General features: G+C 43.3%; 1 protein-coding gene across 3 annotated transcripts in view; it reads right to left on the bottom strand.

Moving 5' to 3' along the window:
• The window catches only part of TMEM123 (transmembrane protein 123), a 33588-nt gene extending 13145 nt beyond the window's left edge, over positions 1 to 20443 (bottom strand). Inside the window, exons 1-3 of one of the 3 annotated variants that reach the window (XM_042854821.2) lie at positions 19988 to 20443; positions 7938 to 8000; positions 3357 to 3386 (exon numbers count right to left, since the gene is read on the bottom strand). In XM_042854821.2, the coding sequence (XP_042710755.2) occupies positions 3357 to 3386; positions 7938 to 8000; positions 19988 to 20069 (175 nt within the window). In that variant the 5' untranslated portion in view covers positions 20070 to 20443. The remainder of the gene's footprint in view (positions 1 to 3356; positions 3387 to 7937; positions 8001 to 19987) is intronic. The other 2 variants (XM_005300351.5, XM_065581548.1) reach the window with 2 other exon arrangements.
• Between the last annotated feature and the right edge of the window lie 6449 nt (positions 20444 to 26892).

Here is a 26892-nt window from a genome sequence, read left to right as displayed (position 1 = left end):
TGACTCATATTTAGCTTGTGGTCCACTATAACCCTCAGATCCCTTTCCACAGTACTCCTTCCTAGGCAGTCATTTCCCATTTCGTATGTTGCAACTGATTGTCCCTTCCTAAGTGGAGTACTTTGCATTTGTCCTTATTGAATTTTATCATATTTACTTCAGACCATTTCTCCAGTTTGTCCAGATCATTTTGAATGTTAATCCTCTCCTCCAAAGCACTTGCAACCCCTCCCAGCTTGGTATCGTCTAGAAACTTTTTAAGCGTACTCTCTATGCCATTATCTAAAACATTCATGAAGATATTGAACCAAACCAATCTCAGAACTGATCCCTGCGGGACTCCATTTGATATGCCCTTCCAGCTTGACTGTGAACCACTGATAACTACTCTGTGGGAATGGTTTTCCAACCAGTTATGCACCCACCTTATAGAAGAGCTCCATCTAGGTTGCATCTCCCTAGTTTGTTTAAGAGGTCATGCGAGACAGTATCAAAAGCCTTATCAAAGTCAAGAGATACCATATCTGCCACTTCCCCTTATCCACAAGGCTTGTCTTTTGTATCACTTCTGAAACCACAGCACAAAAGTATACCTATCGGATATATATTAGACCCAGGATTCCACTCCTTGTTCAGCGCCATATAACCTCTTACAGAATGTCATTCTTACAGAGAAGTTTTATTTAAAACTTGAGAAGCCACATTTTGATTTTAGGAATGAGGTTCTCCCAAAGATTGAGTAGCACTGCTTCAAATGCAGCTGAGAACAAGAAAAAGAATTGAGAGGCTGCAGTACAGATCTACCAGACTGTGAAATAAACTTTAAAGGGGAAGTGGTAGAAACCTTACTCCTTGAGAAATTTAAAACTGGACTCATCAAAATGTTAGAAAATATATGGTAGAGAACACTACACCATCCCCATAATAAATAAGATGTATCACTCTCCTTTGATACTGTGAGATGGCACATCATATCCCTCATATGCAGTTCAAAGGCAACATTCATTCAGATTAAATATCTGGCGCTGTTCCATTCATGTGCTTACCTTGTAGCAATTAGGAAATTCAGCTCCTCTCTGAAGCATGTGTAAAACACATTAAGTAAAATACAGAACACATTTTAAAAATGATATGCAAACCCTCCAAATGGCACAATCATCTGTAAATCTCAGAACAGCCCTTACCATAGGTAGTATTTAAGATTTCACTTAGGGCTTGAACCTGCAGGGGAGGGGACAAGGGTTGACAAAAAGTAGTGCTGAGCTACCAGAAGGGTTGCTGAGCTTTGTTCCTTATAATCCAGTAAAGTGGAGTAAACTGGGATGAGGCTCATACTGCTGGTAGGTGGACTGGCAAGGACCACTGTTTCCAGTGTAAGCTATGAGATAGATACCTTTGGGACCCTCAGACTTTTTGGTCACCAGCTGGCTCCGGTCTCTGGTCACCGGCTGGCTCTGCTGGCCTTGTTTTTGAAGAGAAGGTCTTAAACACACTCGACAGAGCCACAACTACTGGGTGGTAGCATGATTAAAACAACTGGTGACAACACACACTTGCATTCACTGGATTGTCACCCATGCCCTTTCTCCTTGCCACATTACACCCTGGGCTCTGACAGTTGAGCTCGGTTCTTACCCAGCTCTTATATAATACTTTTCATCATCAAATCCCAAAGCCCTTTACAAATGAAGGCAGTATCATTATTCCTATTTTTCAGATGGGGAAACTGAGGCATGGGGCAGGAAAGTGATTTGCTCAAGGTCACCCAGCAGGCCAGTGGCAGAGCCAGGAACAGATCCCAGGTCTCCAGAATCCTAGTCCAGTGCTCTCTCCACTACATGCCTCCAGATACTTACATGGCCTCCATTGCCATAGTATCTGGATGATACCCTGAATTTATCCTCATAACACATCTGTATGGTACAGAAGTTGCACTGTCCAAATTTTACAGATGTGAAACCAAGGCACTGGTTGGAAATTGACTTGCCCGTGGCTACACAGGCAATCTGTCACAGAGCCAGAATTTAATGTAGATCTTGAGTCAAAATCCAGAGTCAAACAAAAGCCCATCATTACCAGTAATAGATGGTCTGCAGAGCAAATTGTCCCCTGATGACAACTACACCTGCTTTCATATCATCAGTCTAAGGAGTGCACGGATGCCACTGAAGCTGGAGGCTATAGGCATGAGTCTATAGTGCTTACCCACAACAGCCAGAAACAAATTCAGTCTGGCTATAAGCAAGGTAACTCTTCCCTCTGAATCAGTACAGACCCAATGCCCTAACCCAGTGATGGGGACACTATGCTTCTGAAGGTCCTGCCTTGTAAATGAGATGTGTCCAACTGTGGTCATTGAGGAGTGATATGGGGCAATAGTCTTCAATGTGGCTACCTAAATTTTGCCTAAATTCCCCCCGAAGGTATAACTGGCTACAATATTCTTCAGCTCATGACCTGATGTTCCTATGCAACAATAAATAACGGTGATGTCTCCCCCATAGAGGTCTGAATTTCAGTGGTGGGTGAAGTGATTCTTGTGTTTTAAAAGTGTGCTGAAGTCATTTGGAATAAAAAATAAAACAATATAAAGGATGGATTTCTTATACTAATGCATGTCAGTTAACGATATTCATTGTACTTTTCACAACAGAGAAAACAGAAATGGAACATATTACTGATGGCAGTTATTCAGTCATGAAAAAGACAAAATTAACATATATTCCAAATTTTAAAATTATTCAACCATTTTCTTGAAACTTGGCTTATTCCTTGGATTTCAGTGAGATCCAAAGATACAAAAGAGAGCAACTCTGAACTTTGTAGCTCCAGTCATTTGAGTAGTCACCGTACAAAATGTTTAATCAGAACATATAGAGGGAAGCATGTAAGATTTTCCCCCCCCCGATTAAAAACTCAAAAATAACTCAGCTGTTTCTATTCAGTGTTCCCCCACCCACACACAAGAAATTTGTTTGAGAAAACCATGAGCAACTGAAGGAGGCACATATAGAAGCTAGAGACCAATCTAGACTATAGTGTGCTCAACTTGGGGCCATTCTAGCAATACCATATGCTCTTTCACCTCCAAGATAATGAATCCTGTCATGAAATCACAGATTAATCCAAATCAGTAGGTGGTTAAACCAATCAAATATTATATAAACAAAAATAGAAAATCATAGCACTATTTATATGTAATTTAAAGGGCACAATATATAAACACTAACCAGATCAACTGTAGGATTTTTTTACAACAGCTAACTTAGTAATGATTAAGAACTTGATTGCACCGTTAAAAAGCTTAAAAAGTGTAATTAAAAAGGGTTATCACACAATTTAAAAGTTTAACTCACCCAATGTAGTCGTGCGAGTGACATTTATACCTAAAAGGAAGAAAAAAATAAATAAATCCAAGAATGCTTAGACATAAAAATCAAGGGTTTTTTGGTATTAAAATGCATTACAAAACCGCAGTTACCTATTGCTTACATCTTGTTTTGACTTGCAGATGGCAGAGTGCCTGGCTGCAGCGCCTTCTGCCACATAATTAATCCATGGTGAAACACTGGTTTAGAATCTACACTTGATGTCTTTGTGCAAGTCCCATTAACAGAAATTGGAGCTCTGGGTGTGTCCTAATGTCCTGATCCAACGCTCACTGAATGAATAGAAGGACTCCCACGGACTCCGATGGGCTTTGGATCAGGTGCTAAGGGAAGAAAATACCCCCCAGATGCTGATTTTAATTCAATACCCACAAATAAAACTCTCCCCAACACGTGCCGCCACCTCAACTACTCCACTCTGGCTATGTCTCCTATACGATGTGCAGGCTGCACTCTTGAACCCCAACTCTGGGGAGAGCAAGACGATGCTGGCTGGCAATGCAGATTGCCCTTCTTTGAAAGAGCCATGTAGCTCCTTTTCAAATGAATGACATCTTTACTGAATTCTGGGGTTGAACTGGAGCAGTGTCTCCTAACTGGCTCCTTGTTACATGAAGGTTTCAGATATCCACCTAGAAAGATCTTCCGACATGGAGAGTTGTATCAAACATCAATGCTAACTGCTCTCCAAAAGATAAAACCTGAACAAAACAGGAGTCTATTCAAAAACAAGGAAAATCCCAGTGAAAGGGTTTCAAGTCTTAGGTTTTTATTTTTAAAAAGTCCATCACTTCCAAACAGACTGTGTAGTAATATATATATATATATATATATATATATATATATCCCAGGAACTCTATTTATCTATCTGTGTAATCCTATAGATATATACACTTCTACCTCGATATAACACTGTACTCGGAAGCCAGAAAATCTTACCGCATTATAGGTGAAACCGCGTTATACTGAACTTGCTTTGATCCACCGGAGTGCGCAGCTCCGCCCCCCCGGAGCACTGCTTTACCACGTTATATCCAAATTCGTGTTATATCAGGTCACGTTATATCGAGGTAGAGGAGTACATGATTACACATGTGGTTCCTAGGCAATGAGCAGACACACTGAACCACGATATACAAACCTTGAGTCACCCCCAAAAACGTCTTTGCTCTTATTCAAAGGGATTTTGATAAAGTTCCTCAGCACGTTTGCACTCGCAGTCCCATTCTGAACTATCTTTTTTTTCTTATTGTACCAAGACTATAGTGCTCAGTGACACAGTAAGCCTTTTCTTTGCAGAAAAGAGGTATATTTTCTATACACCGGCCTCTTGCAGTTTATTTAGTCTCAATAATTTCCAACATGAAGGATGAGCTTTTCACAGGCACAAAAAGGAATTAGTGAAAGCCAGTGTGAGCTGGGCACCCAATTCCTCTTTTGTGTCTTTGAAGAAAAAAAAAAATAAAAAAAAATCTTACCCTTCATATTTTACCAGCCAATCCAAGATGAAAGAACATCAGATAGCAACAGAAGAAAAACATCTGTCCTTTTATCTTTCTACTTCGCCTATTAATTTTCCCCTAGAAGACCAGCTGTACTCTGATATGCATAATGCTAAACATACCTAGATTGCATTATTTCGTATTTATTACTTAAAAAGGGAAAACAACTAATAATGCAATTAAATGTCATATGTTTTTGTTTTATTTTTAAAAGATAAATCACAATTCTTATGCTGGTATGAGCATGATAAATTACCTGCGTTTAAAGATATACTGGACACTTTCAGTCAAATATTTAGGGTGCATAAAGAAGGCATCAGTTCCGAATACTAATTTTTAGTGCATATTCCGACTCACCACAAGTGTAAAAAGATCTAGTGTCACATCCAAATGCATCCATAATTTTATGCATCACAGTATGGCATGTTTAATGATTATGACTGTGATTGCCTCTTAAAATAAAACAAATCCTATTTTCTCTAGAGGAAACGGGATTCTTCTACTTACCGCTAACAAATAGAGAAATTTTTCACCAACACTGTAAAAAACTTTTTCTAGCGAAAAACTAAACGACAAGATTTGGAGTTGAATCACTAATTAATTCAGGCAAGTTCTATGGCCTATGTTATGCAGGAGGTCAGACTAGAGGATGACAGTGGTCCCTTCTGTCCTTAAAATTGACGAATCTGTTTCAAATGGGTGTGTGTGTTAGGGCAGGTCTACACTATGGGGCTCAGTTGACCTAAGTTATGCAACTCCAGCTATGTGAATAATGTAGCTGGTGTCGATGTAGCTTAGGTCAACCTTTTGCAGTGTCTACACCGTGCTGGGTCAATGGGAGAAACTCTCCCATCAACTTACCTTATGCTTCTCGTTTCGGTGGAGTACCAGAGTTGCCGGGAGAGCGATCGGCAGTCGAGTTAGTGGGTCTTCACTAGACCCGCTAAATCGACCCCCAATGGATTGATTGTCACGCATCGATCCCCCGGTAAGTGGAGACATGCCCTTAAAGTTTACTTATATTGTAAGCTGTTTGAGCAGAAACAGTCTTTTTGTTAGGTTTGTACAGTGCCTAGCACAATGGGACTTCGGCCTTTACTTGCTACCACAATACAAATAATAATAAAGCTAGTACCTCTACAGGAAACCTGGATTTAAGAACCATCTTGAGTGTGAACACAATCCACATTTGACAATGGTTTCAAATGTGACGTCAAATTCTGTTGAGGACAGGGTAACTGTAAAATACTAATCTCTCTGTTCCCTCTTTCATTCATGCCTATGCTTGCATGCCTGAGTAGGGACTCTGCAAACAGTTAAATTAAGACGTGCACCATTTCCACCGCTACCCAAGGCTACCAGGCTTTGGTAAGATTATGTTCTGTTCTTTTTTTTTGTACCCACTATTGAATCCTTAAGTCAAAATGCTAATGGCTATAGAGAGTGCAGATGGAGTTTCGTCTGTATGAATCACCACATTCTTCAGGGCAATATTCAAGACCCAACAGGAATTTCTAGGAATGAGCCAAGTGAGAATGTTCACAGCCCACTGCTCACCTCCCTGATTGCTGCAGGTCTCCGGGCTACTTGGTAATCACCAAGACCCCACAGAAATAGGAGTACTGGGTACTTATTAACTGATGTAGAAGTAGCTCTTACCAAAGATATAGCAACCACTTGATTTACACAGAGCACTCTGAGGCAGAGACTGTTTTTTTGTTCCATGTTTGTACAGCACCTCACTCGTGAAGGGGTCCTGGTCCATGACTGGGCCCCTACATGCTACTGCAATCCAAATAATAAACAAGTAGTATTCTACTTGTGATATTAAAGCAAATAATACGTGACAAAATAGACATGAGTGGAAGAAACTAGATTTCCTTCTCTTCCCTCTTTCAAGTGGGAAATTTCAGCGGGCCATGACAACGGATTATTTTCTAATGCTTGTTCAACACACACTGGACAGTGGTATGACGTGCTAGCTCTCAACCAACCTTTTACTGACATGGTGAAACATGTCTGTGCCAAGCTCCCACAAGAAACGACTTTTGAGTTTCTCAGTTCTCTTGCCATGATTTGTTCTCTTTTAATAATGTCACGTTGCAACAACCCGAGGCTGGAATGTTGCAAATCAAATGAGATGGATAATTTGTTTTAGTAGTAGATTAAAAATTGCATAGAAAATTCATATCTTCAGCCCTGCTAAGGATGGAGCAGGGGTCTAGGGTAGGGGAGCATAGTTTTACAGGGTTCTACGTCTACAGCTCCCACACATTAATTATACACATTGACTTCTTTCACCATAATACACCTGGCAATATGAACCCTCTTGCTCCCTCTAATGGTAGAGCATTAAAGTATGAATAACTTGTATTATAAATAAGGATTTGGAGGCTTCCAAGTATTAAGGCTCTTTCCCCAAGGAATGGGGGACGGAAACTGGTGGCATTATCTTTAATAGAGTGACTCGCTCTTACTGCCAATATCTTGTTTGAACTGCAGTGTTTTGTGACATAAGCTCCAAGGAGACAGAGCACGTTTCCATGGCGCAGCTACCCTGGAGCCTCATCCAAACAGAAATTTCTCTCTCTTTCCCTGCCCCATGACACGTGGATTCCCACCTGTTGGTTACATTCACAGGATACTACAGAGAAGGAAAATTCAAACAAATATCCACTCCTTGCATGGCAGCCTATTCACTGTTCTACTGCACTAAAATGGAGTGTGTTTGCTAAAGTTCAGAACGACCAAGAAGAAAATTAATCAAGGAGCTTTAGATTTTGCTTTCTTGACTCTTCTCTTCCTATGGCATTGGGGAGCTCATGGCTTGTGGCCAGCAAGTTACCTGGAACGGTGTCACCTTTCATTTTACCAGTAAAATAAAAATCTATCTTGGGAGGTCTCTTAGTGGTGCCATCCCATTGCAGAAAATGTTAATACCTCCATAAAATGCACTGTTTCAATCGCGTTGTCTAATTTTTCTGTTTGGGTATTTTTGGTGCTTGCCTATATAGTACCAGCAGGAAAAGGGTTATCAGACACTTACCACTTGCTGAAGTATTTGAAGTGGATTGTGTGATTGTGGTTGGAATGGATGTATTTGTAGTCCCTTCAAAGAAAAAAGAAAATAGTGAAAGAATGAACTCGTCTAGCATTAAAAACAAGCCACTTTTGCACAATCATAATGTATTGCAATTGAATGAGCAAGTCCCAAGGGCATGCACATCTTTTCTTCATGACATCCAACTGCAGGCCACAACTAGGGTCAGGGCAGAAAGCACAGTCACACAAAGGGTGGGTCTTGTCCTATTGCAGGCAATGACAATTTTGCCATTGATTTCCCTTTCAGCAGGATCAGGGCCACATTCCTTAAGTCCAGTGATCCCTGTCCTTCCTGGGTTGGAGCCCTGCTCACCTGCCTTTTTACTAATTGCCTCCCCCTTCTCCCTTCACTTCATGGTCTGTCACAGCTGCTGCATGTGGCCACATTCTGACTGCCCGGGTCTGGATTTTTGCATTTTGGATTTTTCTCTGTCTCCCCTTTTTTTGCCCCCCAGTTTTGCTTATGAGTATTTTGGTTTTGTTTTCTCTCATGGCCCCCCATCACATTCTCTCCTCTCCTGCTTCTGCATTTGATTTAGGCCACGTCTACAGTAAAAATAGTAATGTCAATTAGGGGTGTGATTTTTAATGACATTTCTATATTAGCAAAAGCCCTAGTGTAAACAGTTATACCGGCATAAAAGAGTTTGTGCAATTACCATAGAGTTTATTTTGCTCAGGGAACTGGTATAGTTTATTACTTTTTGGCCATCAGAAGCTGAGTCTACATTGGAAAAGTTTGCTGAGATAGCAGTGCAAACCTTTTCTGATGCAGATTAGGTCTTACGTCTCCATTTTCTCCTTACCTTCCTAGTCCCATTTTTAAAATTGATTTATTGTTTGTATTACTGTAGCGTCTAGGAGCCCTAGTAATGGATCAGGACCCCACTGTGCTAGGCACTATACAAACCAGAACAATAAGACAGTCCTATTCTTTCAGTTTTTCTCTTCCTCTCTCCCAACTTTCTCTGCTAACCCCTTCTCTTCAGTTCTCCCGCTCTCTACGTGCTCTTTCCCATGGTCTCTCCAGCCACCACTGTGGTGTGTTCCCTCTCCAGTCCTTATATCTTAATGGGGTTGTTACTCCCCATCTATGTTTGGGGCTGTTCCTTCCCTACCTTTCCCGACACCAGTTTTGGGCTGTCCCCCTCTCCTCATTTAAGGATCTCTGAAGTTGTGGCTACCACATGTTTTTTCTCTCTTCTCCCATGTTGCTGGTGTTACCCAACCACTGCCCTCCACCTCCTTCCATAATGATTGTAGTGAGAGAGCATATTGTAAAGAGCTGCCTAGGGGGGAGGGAGGGCTAGAGGTGGCAGGAGCAGGACAGAGAACCAAACATGTCCCCCTTAAAAGGTCCTGATGTTCCTAAGGTTTGGAATCTCTGCTCTAAACCTCTCCCTTCCAAGTGATTCTGTAACAGCTGCACACAGGCAATTAGCATGTTAAGGTTTAAAAACAGATTAAGTAAATTACACACAAGCAAGCCTGTGAACATGCACACACAGTTTGCTGTGTAATTTTCATAAGACTGACTTCCAGGCATCCTGTTTGGCACATACAGAGCAATAAACAATGCTACAAAAATGCCACATGGGTATCTAATACTCAGAAAAATGATATTAGTTACTTGTCTAGTCTATGGCATTTGAGAAATAGTGTGTGATCATTAATAATTAAACATACAGGGCCTGATTAGTCTTTTGGCTACAATGATTTTATACTTGTGTAATTCCACTGACATTAGTGAAACCACCCCTCACTATCACAAGCCCTGTACGGGGGGGGGGGCGTCCATGCTCACTTGTGGAATTTCTTGACCTCCGAGTGCTTAACCTGTGCCACCTCGGTGCAATGTTCTGACATGGGTTACATGCCCATGCATGGGAGTGAGAATCACTGACACCACCCTACATTGCCTGCCTGGAACGTGGACCTGGGAGAGCCACTGTAACTAGAGTAGGTGGGTAGGGAGTGGTTGGGAAGAGCAAGGAAGCAGAGCCTTGGCTACACCGCCCTCCTTGTTGGCCAGCAATAAATTACAGCAGCAAGGAAACAGGGGAGGAACTGATTTTAGGGTGTGCCTCTGAGTCAAAATGCTGCGTGGGGTGGTGCAGCACATACACCACCCATTAGGGTGGATAAAAGTCAATGCTCTTAAAAAAAAACAAAAAACAAAAAAACCAAGCAAGATTTTTTAAATTTAAATTAAATACAGGTTTATTTAAAAACAATTTATTTAACATTACCTTCAAGTTAACAACTTATGTTAAGGCTTACATTTATTATAATCTATTCACATTATTTAATTAAATAAAAAAGAAAATTAAGCAGTAAACTACACTCCTGTTTATCCAGAACCCTATTATCCAAACATCTGCATTATCTGAACCCCTTCCTGGTCCCCCAACATGAGACACATGCTATCGAGAGCATGCATCTCATGCTGGGGGACCAGCAAGGGATAGAGATAACATGGATGTTCGGATAATAGAGCAGAGATCCCTGTCCAGGATTGCAAGGAGGAGCAGGACAATGAGTCCCTGGCCACAGCATGGCTCCTGCCCTCTCAATTATCTAAACTCCCAATTAGTCAAATGAAATCCGTGATCCCCATGCTACTCGGATAACTGGCAATATACTGTACACGTTTGCTACCAAGTTTTACAGGAAGTCAGACCACTGAATTGGTGGAAGTCACTGGCTAAGCACCTGGAACCAGGATCTGTTGATGTGCTAAAACCAGCTTTTGACTGCAGTAGCCTCGTCTAAAGTGCGGAGAGAATATTTTCTTCATTTCAGTTTATTTAACCAGTTCTGTTCAATGACTAGTTCAGTCAAAGTTAAGAAACCAAGTACTCAGGAAAGTTAAGACAAATCAACTAGCGCTGTGAAGTTAATGAGCATAAATTAAATCCTAAAGAGGATTAAGCTTCAACGAACTAAACCCAGTTCTGAATCAGAGCACCCACACAAGAGTTTAATTCACTTTAACTTCAAAGCTTTCATTGATTCGTTTTAACTTTTCTGAGCCTCTTCTCTGCAGCAGGGTCAGCCTAGTGCTAGTACATGGGCTACATACAACTGTTAAGAGAAAAGAGGTGAGAGAAAACAGACATGCATGCAATAGAAACGACTAAATTTGCACAAGTGACTAGGAGACTTGTGGTTACTGATTTTTGTGACTTAGCAAGAAAACAAGCACAATAGAAGAGATCAGTGATTCTGCATGGGAAAACATACTGTTTATTACTCTGACAAGGACAGTTTAGTTCTGATTATATATATAAAACAATATATCATAAAATATAAGTCAATGTCCTGTAATCTACTTCAGAAATACAATACAGCCTTAGTAATAATGAAACCTCCATTCTTACTTCCCAGTACAGATCTCAGAATGATCAGGCTTGCAAATCAGTGAGGTGAACTGTATTTTAAACCTAAGGTGCCCCTACAGAGTGCAGTGTAACAAGACACTTTGATATTATGATGGGACTGACGTAATGGGTAGAATACTTGTTTACAATAACAATGAAATTTCCCAGACTGGTAACGTTAACAGCAGCATGGGAGCAGAGTTAAAAAATTTTCCCCTAGAAAGGACCCAATCCTGCAGTTCTTACTTAGAGTATAAGGGGGTGGGGAGTTTGCCTGAGAGAGGCCAGAAGGATCAAGCTTCTCTTTCCCTGGCAGTCCAAAGAATGGATTTTCATTCTGTTAAAAGTTAATTTATTGCAATGGTTTGTGTCTCAGCTAATGTAATAACCACAATTTATAAATTCTAGTGATGACATTTTATATGCGAATTCAATCATGTGCTTTTTGAATGACCTACTTTTAATTCTGTTAAAAGTGTATGCATTATCTGATCGACCAGCTATTTTATCAGTCACTCTTCTGTTTCCCTTTGCTAGTGTCATCTGTAGATACATCTTGAAACATGACTGTTTGTGGTCTGCTCTGCTGAAGTGGATCAGCTGCATCAAGCTGGCTTAGCCTGAACGAAAGCACATTTCCTGTGGGGATCTAAGATGGTGTCTGTCATGATGATTTATTCCCGTCTCCTGAAAACACTTGTGGTCTATACCACATGCAGTGTCAAATCTCTGATACAAGCTAACTTGGATAGACCAGAAACAAAAACTTTCATACACAGAGAATCAGTCAGTTGTTCCAGTTTTATGTGGAAAGGGTCTCAGAGTCATTTCCAACGGCTATTTCTATGAGTGTATTGATGAAATTGAGTGTGATAAGTATATATCAGGGGTCGGCAACGTTTGGCACGCGGCTTGCCAGGCTAAGCACCCTAGCGGGCCGGGCCAGTTTATTTACCTGTTGAGGCGGCAGGTTCGGCCGATCGCAGCCCCCACTCGCCGCGGTTCGCCGTCCCGAGCCAATGGGGGTGGCAGGAAGTGGCGCGGGCGAAGGATGTGCTGGCCGCGGCTTCCCGCCACCCCCATTGGCCCAGGACGGCAAACCACGGTGAGTGGGGGCCGCGATCGGCCGAACCTGCCGCGTCAGCAGGTAAATAAACTGCTTACCCTGGCGAGCCGCGTGCCAAACGTTGCCAACCCCTGGTATATATAGAAAGTGGGTGTGTTAAACCTATGCATAACTAGAGGGTTGTGCACTTTGTTGCTTCTGTAGGCTAAGCTCACAGCACACGCCTGGCTCCTGGCATTCTTCCATCCCCGCCACAACCTCCCTGTGTGTCAATCTGCCATCCCACTCTATTTCAGGGACTCCCTGTAACCCCAACACCCCTCCCTTATACAGTAGAATTTTAGAGTTACAAACACCAGAGTTTCAAAATGACCAAGCAATCAACCATCCACCTCATTTGGAACCGGAAGTACGCAACAGCAGAGAGACACACAGCAAATACAGTATAGTACTTTGTTAAACATAAACTACTAAAAAATAAAGGGAAAGTTTTAAAAAAGATTTGATAGGTAAGGAAACAGTTTCTGTGCTTGTTTCATTTAAATTAAGACAGTTAAAAGTAGCATTTTTCTTCTGCACAGTAAAGTTTCAAAGCTGCATTAAGTCAATGTTCAACTGTAAACTTTTGAAAGCACAACCATAACATTTTGTTCAGAGTTATGAACAACCTCCACTCCCGAGGTTTTTTTGTAACTCTGAGGTTCTACTGTACCACAGGGTCTGGTAGACAGACAAACAAAATGCAACGGAATTGCTTTGCTGGGCCAAAAAGGTCTGAGATACGCAGTTCTGTCACTTGCATAAAACGAAGAGGAGCAAAATTTACAATGTATTTTATTCTGCATATTAAAAAAGGCCCTGATCCTAAACTGTGACAGCCGCTATCTTGGCTGATACATGGGGATTGAACCTAGGACTTCGAGTTACAAGCATGAGCTGCTCAAACTAAGGCCTGGTCTACACTGGGGGTGGGAGTGTTGATCTAAGTAACGCTACTTCAGCTACGTGAATAACCTAGCTGAAGTTGATGTACTTAGATCGACTCACCATGGTGAGTCGACTGCTGCCACTCCCCCGTCGACTCTGCCTGCGCCTCTTGCGGTGGTGGAGTACAGGAGTTGACGGGAGAGCGCTCAGGGTCGATTTATTGTGTCTAGACTAGACACGATAAATCGACCCCTGCTGGATCGATCACTGCCTGCCGATCCGGCAGGTAGCGTAGACATACCTTGAGAGTGAGCTAAAGCTATGCAGTTGGGGCTATAATAGACTCCTTTCCACTGCAGATCACTCACCAGCACTTTGTGATAGAAGTTATGATTGAAATGATGACTGAAGGACTACTCCTGCGCTTAAAGTTAAGCATATATGGAAGTGTTTGCAGGATCAGGGTGAGAGTCTGTTGGCGTAATCCAAGTGTTGTATAGAGCTTGTGCTATATGTAATCTCACACTATGGGTAGTGAGGATGAAGTTAGCTTTCATCAGAATCCCAATCTAACTTTACCAAAACTAAAGCAATTGGTAGGAGAGACAATGGACAAGGTAGGCTAGGTTCAGCCCTGAGTCACTCAACTTCTACCAACATAACTCAGAATGCAAGGACCCTGGTGCTCCAAAGTCTAACCAGAACAACTTCGGATACTGTGACACCATGTAACAACAGAAAAAAAAGATATATTAGAATTGGAAAAGGTACAGAGAAGGACAACAAAAATGATTAGGGGTATGGAACAGCTTCTGTATGAAAAGAGATTTAAAAGACTGGGACTTTTCAGCTTGGAAAAAAAGAAGACTAAGAGGTGATATGATAGAAGTCAATAAAATCTTTACTGGTGTGGAGAAAGTGAGTAATGAAGTGCTATTCACTCCTTCCCCTAACACAAGAACCAGAGGACACCCAATGAAATTAATAGGCAACAGGTTTAAAACAAACTAAAGAAAGTGCTTCACACAACACACAGCCAACCTGTGGAACTTGTTGCCAGGGAATGATGTGAAGGCTAAAACTATAACAAGGTTAAAAAAGTAATAGATAAGTTCATGGAGGACAGGTCCATCAATGGCTATTAGTCAAGAAGGTCAGGGATGCAACCCCATGTGCTGGGTGTCCCTAGCCTCTGTTTGCCAGAAGCTGGGAGTGGATAACAGGGGATGGATCACTAGGTAATCGCTGCGACGTTGTGCAGTCTATATGGTTTTATAAAAACATAATAAGAAGTGAATATAATGTAACTGGAATTTGCTTCATGCAAAAGGTCTCTTGTAAGGTATCATTACAAAGCTTATTATCTACTGAGTGTGATCATCCCATTTGTATAAATGTACCACTCTTGTAACTAAAACTAGAAATATGAAATATAACTCTGAGGGCCTATTGTAATTATGTAAAGTGTGGGCCATTAATGATGGCTTGGAATCTTGATGACTCCCATTAACAAGGACCATTGTCTGCAGATGGCTGTGTTTACCTGTTAGTCTTCCTGTATATGTGTGGGCTGGCAAGTGGGCAATGAAGTCTTGCAGTGACATGTGATCATGTCACCAGAACTGGATTCCATCTTTAACCTGGTGCTTTTCCAGTGGGGGGGTTGGGGGGGGGGGTGGAAACCCAGAGGGACAAAGGGTTCCCGTCTTATGCAAAAGATATATAAAGGGGTGGAAGAGAACAAAGGGAGAGAGGAGCCATCATGAAGAATCCCCTAGCTATCACCTGAGCTGGAACAAGAGCTGTACCAGGGGAAAGAATTGTGCCCAGGCCTGGAAGGTGTCCAGTCTGAGAAAAACTTACTGAAGCATCTCTGAGGGTGAGATTATCTGTATTTAGTTTGATTAGACATAGATTTGCGCATTTTATTTTATTTTGCTTGGTGACTTACTTTGGTCTGTCTGTTACTACTTGGAACCACTTAAATCCTATTTTCTGTATTTAATAAAATCACTTTTTATTTAGTAATTTACTCAGAGTATGTATTAATACCTGGGGGAACAAACAACTGTGCATATCTCTCTATCAGCGTTATAGAGGGCGAACAATTTATGAGTTTGCCCTGCATAAGCTTTATGCAGGGTAAAACGGATTTATCTGGGTTTAGACCCCATTGGGAATTGGGCATCTGAGTGCTAAAGACAAGCACAATTCTGGGAGCTGTTTTCAGGTAAACTTGCAGCTTTGGGGCAAGTGATTCAGACCCTGGGTTGGTGTTGCAGCAGACTGGAGTGTCTGGCTCAGCAAGACAGGGTGCTGGAGTCCTGAGCTGGCAGGGAAAACAGGAGCAGGGGTAGTCTTTTGCACATCTGGTGGCAGCTCCCAAGGGGGTTTCTGTGATCCAACCCATCACAATCGCAGTGTTGTGTTCATTCCCTCTGAAGCACCTGGCACTAGCCACTGTCAGAAGACAAGATACTAGGATAGCTTGTCCACTGGTCTGACTCAGTATGGCCGCTCTTATGTATAAAAACATTGAGGGGAGGGGGGACACCTATTTCTCACTCCCATGTAGAGCTAAAGAAAGGAAAGGTGGTAGTGACCACTCTGGGGCCCTGAGCTCCCAAGTTGAGACTCCACAATCACAGGAGTGATCACAGGGCTTGGTACCAGCAACTCACGAGCAAGTGCACATGTCCATATGTCAAGCACAGCATTATACTGTAGGGGTATGTGGCTGGTATTGCCAATATTGAACATTTATAATGTGTCAATGTCCAGTTATCTATCTTTGGATGCACGGTGGATGAGGACACAAACACAGAGTAGAGTTTTGTCTGATATAACTTAACTCTGCATTTCCACTTTTTTGTTTTTAAATGTAACCATACATCTGAATCTCTGGGATTTCACACATTCATGAATTGATTTTTTTAATTTTTAAACCATAATTTTCTAATAAAGTTTTTCCCTTAAATATTTGATGCATATTCATAACTTAGTAGCAAATTAAAAAAAACAACCCACTATCAACTTGAAATTACAATTCTGTCTGAAAATTTTGTACCCACTATAGTTACACCTATTTCTCTCTATTTTCTCCTAGCTCATTTACTTTGTGTATTTGACAACATTTTGAGTGTCAGTTTCACACCTTCCAGTGTATTGTCAATTACTGAATCATTTTCATCCTTGCTGAAATAGACAAACATCAACAAGGGAGCAGAAAAACCCTCAACATTTTTTAATAGAATTTAGTTTTTTAAAAAGTCAGAACATAAATATTTAAGGGGTACTCTATTAGCAACTGGCCATGTTTTAAAATTACTTAATATAAAAATACCCCTTTAAATTGAGAGTGTCTTGGAACAGAACTTGTAATTTCATCACTATATCATACTAACTGCTTGATCCCAAGCCCACTGAAGTCATCTGAATCTTTCCAATGTCTTTAGATCAGCTCTAACAGCTTATTTTCTACAGTCAGTGAAGCACAGCTCAAATATCACATTTCTCAAAAAAGAAAATGCTACTTTACAGTGCCTGGAAAATACAGATAATAAAAACAGAATTATCTTCTTACAACATTTAACCAATATTTGCCAGTCAGCTTGCTTACCAGGGTCTTGTATTGGTTTACAAAGACAAACCATGCTGTTCCTTACATAAAACAGAACCTCCTGCAGTGTTTCATTGTATGACAGGGTCATAATGCATTAAACAAGACAATAGACAGGATACAGCATATGTTCCTTCAAAAGAGCATTTTTTTATCCAAGGGAGAGTGGTTTTCTACTGAAACTGAGACTTTAAAGCTTGTCACGTTCCTCCACCTGCTTTTTGAATTCTATTTTTCACTGCAGGTTCACCAAAGTAAACTCAGTGTAAAAACTTTTACTAACTGTGTATCTGTAACATGAGAAACAACTCAGGATTGCTAGACTAAGTGATATTTCACTTTAGTTTCTGATGTCAGGTTGCTTCTTTGCAGATTATTTTGGTTACTTATTTAAACAAAATTGTTGTGTTTGTGTGGGACTCCTTGAAAGTAATTTTTCTGGCATTCTGTCTAGCTTTTTACAGTCATCCTTGCGGTTTGAGTGTTTTCAGATGGTCATCAGTGTGGACTAAATCTGGTACCTTCACCACTTGAGTTAAAGAACTCATCTGATGCGAGAAAGCAGCAATCTGTATTCTTGACAGATCAGCCACTAAAAGAAAACATTATCATAAGCACCAGATCAGTGCATGACAAAAAGGGGCCCTTCCTTGCATTAAAGAGTAATCCCACAACCGCAGAAAGAGCAGCAGATACCAGACTTGCCATAAATGTAGCACTGCCTTAAGGCATTTGCTGACCTTCAGCTGGGATCAGGAAAACTATTTCCCCCCCTCTCCCAATTTATGACACTATACTACACAACTGGCCAGGAGTATTATGGCTGCCTCCTCTCCTTTCTCTGACATCTAGTGTAGGCCCCTAGGACAGTTCACCAGAAGGACCTTGATCTATGCGCCTTGTTCCATTGTTCCTGTTGCTTCTATCAGCTATGGTTTTGGTTGTTCTGATCTCATATATAAGTATCATCTCTCCCTATTTTGTATCCAGATATATTAGTATTTTTCTTTGTTGAAGGGAAGAGGGGATAGTGGAATTCAAAGTTGAACAAGAAAGTAAATCTAGGGGAATTGTTGCCTTTTCTGCTTTCTTGCAATGTACAAGAAGGTTTATGGGGATGAGAAGGGGGGGAGGACTCTACTTGTTTTTTCATTTTAGAAGTATCAAGAATATCAAGTCTTGTCTTCCCTAGTTTGTTGGAGGTCTCCTTTAGAGGAATCAGAGTTATGGATTGGGAGCTTTCAGCTATAAATTGAAGGGGTTAGGAGTTGATTCTTTAACAAGCGATTGGAAGAGAAAGGTCTTTTGTTAGACAATTGAATCAAATGCATCTTAACAGAAACCAAAAAGAAAGTTTTAAACACTGTAATTAAGAGGGGAAGTGATTTTTATTCGGTCATGTTTCACTTCCTTGGTATCTGTGAAATCAAAGCCTACTAGTCATCCATAGGATCCTCCAAGAAAAACTGGGAAGATCTGACCTGAATTTCCATTGTAAAGAAAGCAGCAGACTTTAAAAAAAAAAAAAAAAAAAAAAAAAAACCCACATACTTTGGGCCTTTTTATACATCAAAACCAATTTTCTTTTCCTTTGCAAGCCACCCTTAAAACAGATAGATGCCTATTCTCTCCAATATAATAATTTTTTGGTCTGGTTTTCTGAGATTTTGCTTCTTCACTAATCCAATGACTAATGAAATTTTATTTTGATTTCAATTCCTACCCTAGATAAACATGTTAAATTATGAGATTATTTCTGCAATCTCAGTGCCATGGTCCAGATTTTATTAGGAAAAAAGTTTACAATGTAACCAAACAGTAAACATGATAAACCAAAGGTAAACTGTGTGTTTGAAATGAGGGTCATTTTGGAAGTGTGCACAACAGATTCTCAGACTCTGTACTTGGCAAACCTGGTCCACTCCCTACATCCCTCCCTAAGGGAGGGAAACTTATATTGGGACATAGCTTGGCATGTCATCACTTACAGGGTGGATAAGATGTACACAACTAAGCCAATAAATATGATACCATCGCTCAGTAATTGCAGATCACAAACCTTTCTGCACACTGTAAAACTGTAATCCTGATTGCAAAGTGTGATTCTGACATAAAGTAGCCATTTACGGATTAGATTAGATTCAGGGGGTCTCAAACTTTTTTTTACTGATGACCCCTTTCACATCGCAAGCCTCTGAGTGCGATCCCCATAATAAATTAAACACCCTTTTAAATATATGTAACACCATTATACATGCTGGAGGCAAGCCGGGTTTGGGGTGGAAGTTGATAGCTCACGACCCCCTGAGGGGTCCTGACCCCCCACTTTGAGAACCCCTGGATTAGATCATCCTAGAAGGGTGAAAAGTATCTTTTGCAAGTGTCTTTGAAAGGCACAACACATTTCTGCTAGACCTGTATTTGATCCCTTATCTTAAAAAGCCCTAGTGCAAAACAAACGAAGATGATGACTGCTCTACTTAGAGACTAACACCCCGATTAGTATCCCTGAGGTACGGAAACATGCTTTTATAAGCCTGCATGACCAGCAGCTCCCAGGACTCTCATGAAAGCGGGATTTACATCTCACCAAGCTATGGAATTAAAAAACAATTCTTAACTGGGACCTCAGGACAGCGATCCCTGAACAGCAGCGTGGCAACTGTGCCAGGGCAATACACTAGATTTCTTAGCAACCGGCCCCTGGCATCTCTGACACAGTTTAGGAAGGCAGCAAGCCGGTCCCTGGTATAAAAAAGGTTGAGAAACACTGAGCTAGGTGACCTAAGGCCACTTCCAATGTCCGGGCAGCCCCGACAAGGAGCACTCGCCAGCCCGCTAGGTTTCCCCTGTGATTTGCTCTGCCAGGGGCCCTTCACCCATGTGGGAGGGGAGCGCCGGTCAGAGGCCAGGGGCCGGATCGGGTCCCCACTTGGGGCAAGGCGCAGGCACACAGGGCAAAGCCTTTTCTGGGCGCCCCATTACCCGCGGCTCTGACTTACCGGACGCGGAGAGACAGACGGCGGCGAGCAGCAGCAGCGCCGCAGCGTGCAAAGGGCTGGCAGCCCCCGCGGAGAGTCTCATGGTCCCGGGAGGAAGTGGGAGGCCTTGCCCCGTGTCTAGCCCGAGACACCCCCAGGGCAGGAGGCGAGGGCCGAGCGCTGCTGCTACCTAGACACTGGCCGGCTGCGCCCTCCCCAGCTCCGCGCCTCTCTGGAGCGGCCAGGCGGAGAGCAGGGCCCCGGGGCAGGGAGCTCACGTGGAGGGGCGGAGCAGGCTGTAGCGGCGGCTTCCTTTGCGGCAGGGGGAGGAGGAAGCTGCTCCGCCCTAGCGGTTCCCTCCCGGCAGGGCCGTCCTTACCCACGGGCAGCTGCGTGGGGCACCAAGTTCCCTAGTGTCCCGCGCAGCTCCGGCTCTTCGCCGGCCCCGCCCCCGCTCCCCTGAAGATTGCAACCAGGCCCGACCCTGCACTCACTGCAGGGTAAGTGGAGCGACCCGGCCCCAGCCTGCTCCGCTCCCCTGGCTCGGGGGGAGGGGGAACCATCCCCCTGCACTCGCCGATGGCGCGGCTGGGAGCCCGGGGAGCGGAGCAGGCTGGGGCCGGGTCGCTCCACTGCCCGCAGAAAGTGGCCAGTCGTCGTCCCCCCGCTTCCGTGGAGGCCTGGGGTGGGACCCCACACAGCCCCCCCTGCAGGCCTGCTCCCCGCTCCCACACCCGCCTAGGTCTGGGGCCAGCGCTCCCCCAAGTCTCCCCCGCGTGGAGAGGCTGCGTAGGGCAGCAAAAATAGCTAGGGCCAGCCCTGCCTCTCATATGTAGAAAGCTTAAGTCTCACAACGGCCTTGTGTTGTCGACAAGGGGTGACTTGCCTGGTTCTGAGATGGGATGCAGCAACTGTTTTATAGCACAACAGTTTAGGGTAGGAAGTGATGAAGAATACATTATCTAATTGCAACTGCAGGAACACTTAGATTAAAATGTAATTAGCTGATTTGGATCCTGGCTAGATCACTGGAGTTAAAAAATGCCTACTTTTACAAAATTCACCATGGGACCCTTACTGATCACACAGGTGTCAGTTTTACCTCTCATTTGAAACACACTGCCCCGACAGACACATTGTTGGGCACCAGTTCCATATTGACCCAGACAGGTGAAATTCTTCATACCAATGCTATTTTCTACAGTGCTTGGAGATGTCCTGTCTAAGTATTGACTGAACCAGCGATAGCTTCTGAGATCTGACAGGTTCACAATACAATGCAGGATGCCACTATCTTTTCATTATCTGTTGTTTTACAAGAGGTCATTAAGACTGAGACTAATGTGGTGATCCTTCTTGGGAAATACTTACTGGTATATAGACAGTGTAGAGAGATCTGATAGCAATGGAACTATTAAAAACGATTTAACTACTCAGTTTTGAACTGTCAATAAAGTAAAATAACAAATCAAAAGTCAAAACAGCCCATTTATTACTGTAATGTTCTGAAATAAGCATGGGAATAGTTTTTTCAAGATGGAAATGCATATTTTCAGGTACTAACTCAATTAATATTGCACTTCAAACAGTTAACTCTTCTTCAAAGACACTTCACCAGTACATTGGAAGCCGGATACAAGTTAGATTCCTCACTGCACAGGATGTCCAGCACAGCATGCTCTAAACATCAGAAACCAGAAGTTTTTTGGTTATGAAATCTTCTGTTAGTCAAATCAGAAAAAATGAATTACTCTCAGTTTGCAGAAATAAATACACTTAGAAATGCAAACAACCTTCTTCCTTCTTTTTGTTTTTGTTTCTTAATAGAGACTTCTGCAAATTGAATGGCTATAGTTATTCCAAAAATGAGTTTGCAATAAGGATAGGTTTTTTTTAAAATGGATACCTATTGTTTAATATGGATTTAGGAGCCTAATTTTAGCTACCAGTTGTTGAAAATCTTGGACTGGGAGTTCACAAGGCCTGCTTTTCAAAGATGGCTGAGCACCTGCAGCTCCCATTGACTTTAGGTCTGAGAACTTGGCATATCTGAAAATGAGACTCTTAATCAGCAAATTGAAAAACAATGCAGTGCTATAGTTATCCTTTTTCTTTGAAAGTAAAAATATTTTGTATATCGGTCCTTGGAAGAAGTCAACAGAAAAGAGAATTACACATTTTGTTGCACTGATTTTTAAATTACACCATTATTTTGGACAAAAATGTTGTGGAATAAGATAGTTTAGATTAGAACACCAAATGTAAACTTCAGATAATGTGTTCTATATTATCAATAATATTGGTCAAATTTTGCTCTTAGCTGGTGTGAATCAGGTTTGGCAGAAGTGTGTGTGTGGTGGCTACCCGTCCCTGAACCGTGGCCCCGCACTCTCACCTCCCCTTCCCTCAAGGCCCCACCCCCCGCTCCCTCTTCTTCGCCCCTCCACCCCTTGCTTACCCTTACGGCTGGTAAAATAGTGCCCCCCTGCACCTCATTCCGGTGCCCCAGTGCAAATCCAGAATTATTCTGTTACTGGTATGACTGAAAGCAGAATTTGGCTAGGCGTTTCCACTTTGGTCTGCTGGCTTCACTTGATACCACCCTCCCAAGCCCTCTTTTATTCCCTCCAAAAATCTTAGCTGTTTTCACAGTCTAATTCCTTAGCACATACATCATTTGAGTTGAAATGCACTTTCAATCAGCTTTGCCAGTTCCCCCCACAGGATTTAGTGTTATGCAATATTTGGCCAGAGATTAATGCATTCAAACAGTTTTCCTTCTAATTCTAGTATTTTGAATCCTATGCTAGAAATGACTACCTTTGTGTCGCACAACATCAAGGACTCTGCCTTTAGAATGTACAGCCATGTATATAGGGTGTCGAGGGGTACCGCACCAGAACTAGTCCTCAATGAGTCCTGAGTGAGGTAAGCATATGTTTAAATTGACCCTGATTCAGCTAGACCACCTAAGCACATGCTTAGAGAGACAAAATGGGTAAGGTAATATCTTTTATTGGAGCAACTTCTGCTGGTGAGAGTGACAAGTAAGAAGTTGGTCCAGTAAAAGATATTACCTCACCCACCTCGTCTCTCTAATATTCTGGGGCGGACACAGCTACAACTACATTGCATAATCACGTTTAACTTTCAGCATGTGCTTACAACCCAATGACTTTAATGGGATTAAAGCAAAAGCTTGTTAAGCATATGCTTTGCTGAATAGGGGTGGCTTGCTGCATCAGGGCCTCTAGTGGTGGAGCACATACGGGCTCTGGCTGGGAGTTCAGATATGGCTCCCGCATTTCCTTTTTAGAGGTATAGGGCTGGCTACACCCACCAACCTGTGCAGAAAGGCATGACGCCTAATTCTGGCCCCTTTGGATTTTCTATTGCCACTGATGGTGCTAGCACACCTTCAGCCCTTGCGTTTGAGGACTAAGTTCTTGGCTGTTTCAGCTGTGCTGGTAGATACACGAGAGGGACTTTTTGTATCCTCTGTTTCCATTGCACACCCACACAGCCAGTCATGGGGCCTGATTTTCCCACCCTTCTGTAACCCAGCGGTGAGTGTGTGTTACAGGTCCTACTCTACCGAGCCACAGAACATATGAGCTGTGACAGGCTCCAGCTACAGTGCCTTGTTTTTTTAGCTTAAGCTCTAGCATCTTGTGCTCTTAACTCTGCAAGATGGTGGCCATCACACTTACATGGAATTATCTTACTACATGAGCACTACTCATGAAATAAAGTACTAACTAATGTAAATGACCGTGGCAGAATCAGGCCTCTAATTATTAACAACTTCGGGATTAAAATAATTTAAGTATTGTCAAATTTCCATTCTGATCACTCTGTTCAGGAAGACTCTGCCAGCCTCTGTTAGGTAGGGCTCACTTTCATACTACAGGAATCCATATTGTTTTCAAAATGGAGTTTTGCACCATAGGTCCATTTTCCTGCTCTTTTAGGTCTCCTGGAAGTTGTAAACAAGTTCCAGTCAGAACCAGTTTTCCTAAGGGGTTTCCCTGGAGGGGCTTCCCGCCTTTTCTAAGGGGTTTCCCAGAAGGGCTTCCTGCCTTTTCTAAGGGGTTTCCTGGGCAAGCGTATAAAAGGCTGCCCTGGACACAGCCTCGGGGCTGTCCATCTGAGTGGCAGGATCATGGATCACAGGTCTTACTTGCAGCCTCATTTGTAAAGAGAAGAGAGAGAAGGAGAAGAAACAACACTTACCTTTGTCATCATACATCATGGTTTCCCTGAGCATACTATCTGCTCTGCTTTCCTGTCCCTCACAAATCCTGCTCTCTTCTGAAATCTTTCAAGTGTAGTCAGAGAGACAGATGTTTATCTTCAACTTATCGCCTCGAACCACTGGTTTAGGCAAGGGTGGGGAATAACTATTTAATGGAACATACAATTGCTTTGGAAGATATCCATGTAGCAATAGCTTTACTGATACCTGCAAATATGCTCTATTTGACTTGTTCAATCCAAATCTGTTGGAAATTAAGTGCTATAGAAACAGCCTCCTCATCACTTTAATACCATTTGATTTTCTTTCTACTAAATTCTTGGAGCTGCCCTTTCTGAATGCTCCTTAGGTTTTTTGGCTATAAACATTATTTGTTGGGCTGATTAGAAAATGGGGAAAAAATTTCACAAAGTGTTTAATTTTCACCAACATTTTCCAACCAAAAATGATTATCTCAATTCTCTGGGCTTGTGATAGATCTGTTATAACAATTATCAAAAAGTTTAATGTTTTCTCTAGTAACTTGCTAACATATTTGGCCACCAGGATAAATATGGAATAATTCTAATGAATTACCACAGATTTACATTGGTGTAACTGAAATTATGCATTCAATATCCTGTTTCAAGTTAGTAAAAATAAAATAATGTTGTAGGTTTTGTGAGAGTGTACAAGATACAGATTTATAAAAACAACATGAAAATAGGTAGTTATGCTCTGGAAAGGGGAAGCCTTATTGAAGCTGGTAGACCTACTAGTTGTCCTTTATTCAGGATAAATGTAAAAACAATCAAGCTCTTTTGTGGAATAGATCTAGGGTGACCAGATCACCCAAGACAAATATCGGGACGCGGGGGGGGGGGGGGGGGGGGGTGACGCGGGGGGGGGGGGGGGCAAAAAAAAAAAAAAAAACCTTCCTCCGCAAGTGCTGGAGGGAGGCCCAGGAGACTCAGGGGAAGCGCGGGGCCGGGGTGAGTAACAGTCCGGCCTGGCCCCGAGCAGGCAGGACTCAGTTGGGAGGTAGGGCGAGGAGGGGGGCGGCCCGCGGGGCCAGGCGGCGGCTGTTCTCCCCCCCGGGCAGCGGGACTCGGGAGCAGCCGCTGCTGCAGCTCCCACTGCCGCGGGGGCAGGAAGCGGCCATGGCGCTCCGCGGCTGCGGCGCCCCCGAACCCCCCGAGTCAGGGCCTGCTGCGGGGACCCAGCAGCGCGCATGCTGCGCCCAGCCCCTGGCCAGGCGCGTCTGGGCTGCTGCCCAGCTGGTACTATCCCGCGGCGGCCCCGGAGTGGGGGCAGCAGGCCCCAGCCCCCCCGTCCCGCAGGGGAACGAACGGGGCTGGGCTGCCGATGCCTCCGCCCCGGGGCCGCCGCAGGATAGCACCAGCTGGGCAGCCCAGACGTGCCTAGCCAGGGGCTGGGCCCAGCGTACGCGCTGCTGGGTCCCCGCAGCAGGCCCCGGCTCGGGGGGTTCGGGGGCGCTAGAGCTGCAGCCGCGGAGCGCCATGGCCGCTTCCTCCCCCGCGGCAGTGGGAGCTGCAGCAGCGGCTGCTCCCGAGTCCCGCTGCCCGGGGGGGAGAGCAGCCGCCGCCTGGCCCCGCGGGCCGCCCCCCTCCTCGCCCTACGGCCAGGCCGGACTGTTACTCACCCCGGCCCCGCGCTTCCTCTGAGTCTCCCGGGCCTCCCTCCAGCGCTTGCGGAGGGAGGGGGAATGGTGAGCCCGGGGAAGAGGCGGGGATTCGGGGAGGGAGCCAATCGGGGGAGGAGGGGGCGGAGTCGGGGCGGGGGGGGGGGGTGCGAGCACTTCCGGGCTCTAGGCTCGGGGCATTTCCTTGTTTGTCCAGTGTCCCGACCGCATGTCGGTCGGGACGCGGGACAAACAAGGAAATATCGGGACAGTCCCGATAAAATCGGGACGTCTGGTCACCCTAAATAGATCGCTAACATAATAGAAGCCACCATCAAGTAAAGCTGGAATAGGAGTTAAGTCATACAGTCGAAGGAGCTTTCACTGGGGTCTGAATGCAAATGCAGGGGGATGGGGTTGGGGGAGAGGGAGTGTGACACCACAGAAGCACAAAGGAGTCCCAGAGAAGTATTTGTAGTGTGATCTCAGAAAAAGCTGAGAGAGAGAGAGCTTTTGGGTAAACTGCTGGATAGAAAGAGGCTTGGAGTTGTGAGCCAAGAAACTATTCCTGCTGTCGTTGGGGAAATAGAACTTTGTGTACATTCTTTGTAAATAAAAAGGATTGCATAAAAAAAAATACCTGACTCCATCATCCATTTCTCCCCCTAGTGGAAACAACTCACAAGACCCAAAATATTCCCTAATTGCTCAGGTCAAAAGGGATAACAATATTATGAATTCTTTTGTTTTCATGTTCTTAGATAAAGAATAGACCTGCTTCAGTAAAGAACCATAAACGCTGAAAATACTGTTTTGTTGGCTCAGAGCTAGCTATCAGTAGATCTAGAAAATAAGAGTGTTGTTACACAATACTTAGAATTCAATTATTTGCACAAATCATTTTAATTTTTCTCTGATTAGGATTTAAAAATAAGCAATTAGATATTCTGTAAAGTGCTTAGGAAATTTGTATGATTAAGATCAGCATGTACTCTGTATACATGGCTTTACCATATATGCAACCTCGCATCTACACTTGTAAGAGGACCA

This window comes from Chrysemys picta, chromosome 1, assembly GCF_011386835.1.
Source record: "Chrysemys picta bellii isolate R12L10 chromosome 1, ASM1138683v2, whole genome shotgun sequence".
Lineage (NCBI taxonomy): Eukaryota > Metazoa > Chordata > Testudines > Emydidae > Chrysemys > Chrysemys picta.
Note: the sequence above shows the minus strand (reverse complement) of the source record. Positions and strands in the feature narration are given on the sequence as shown.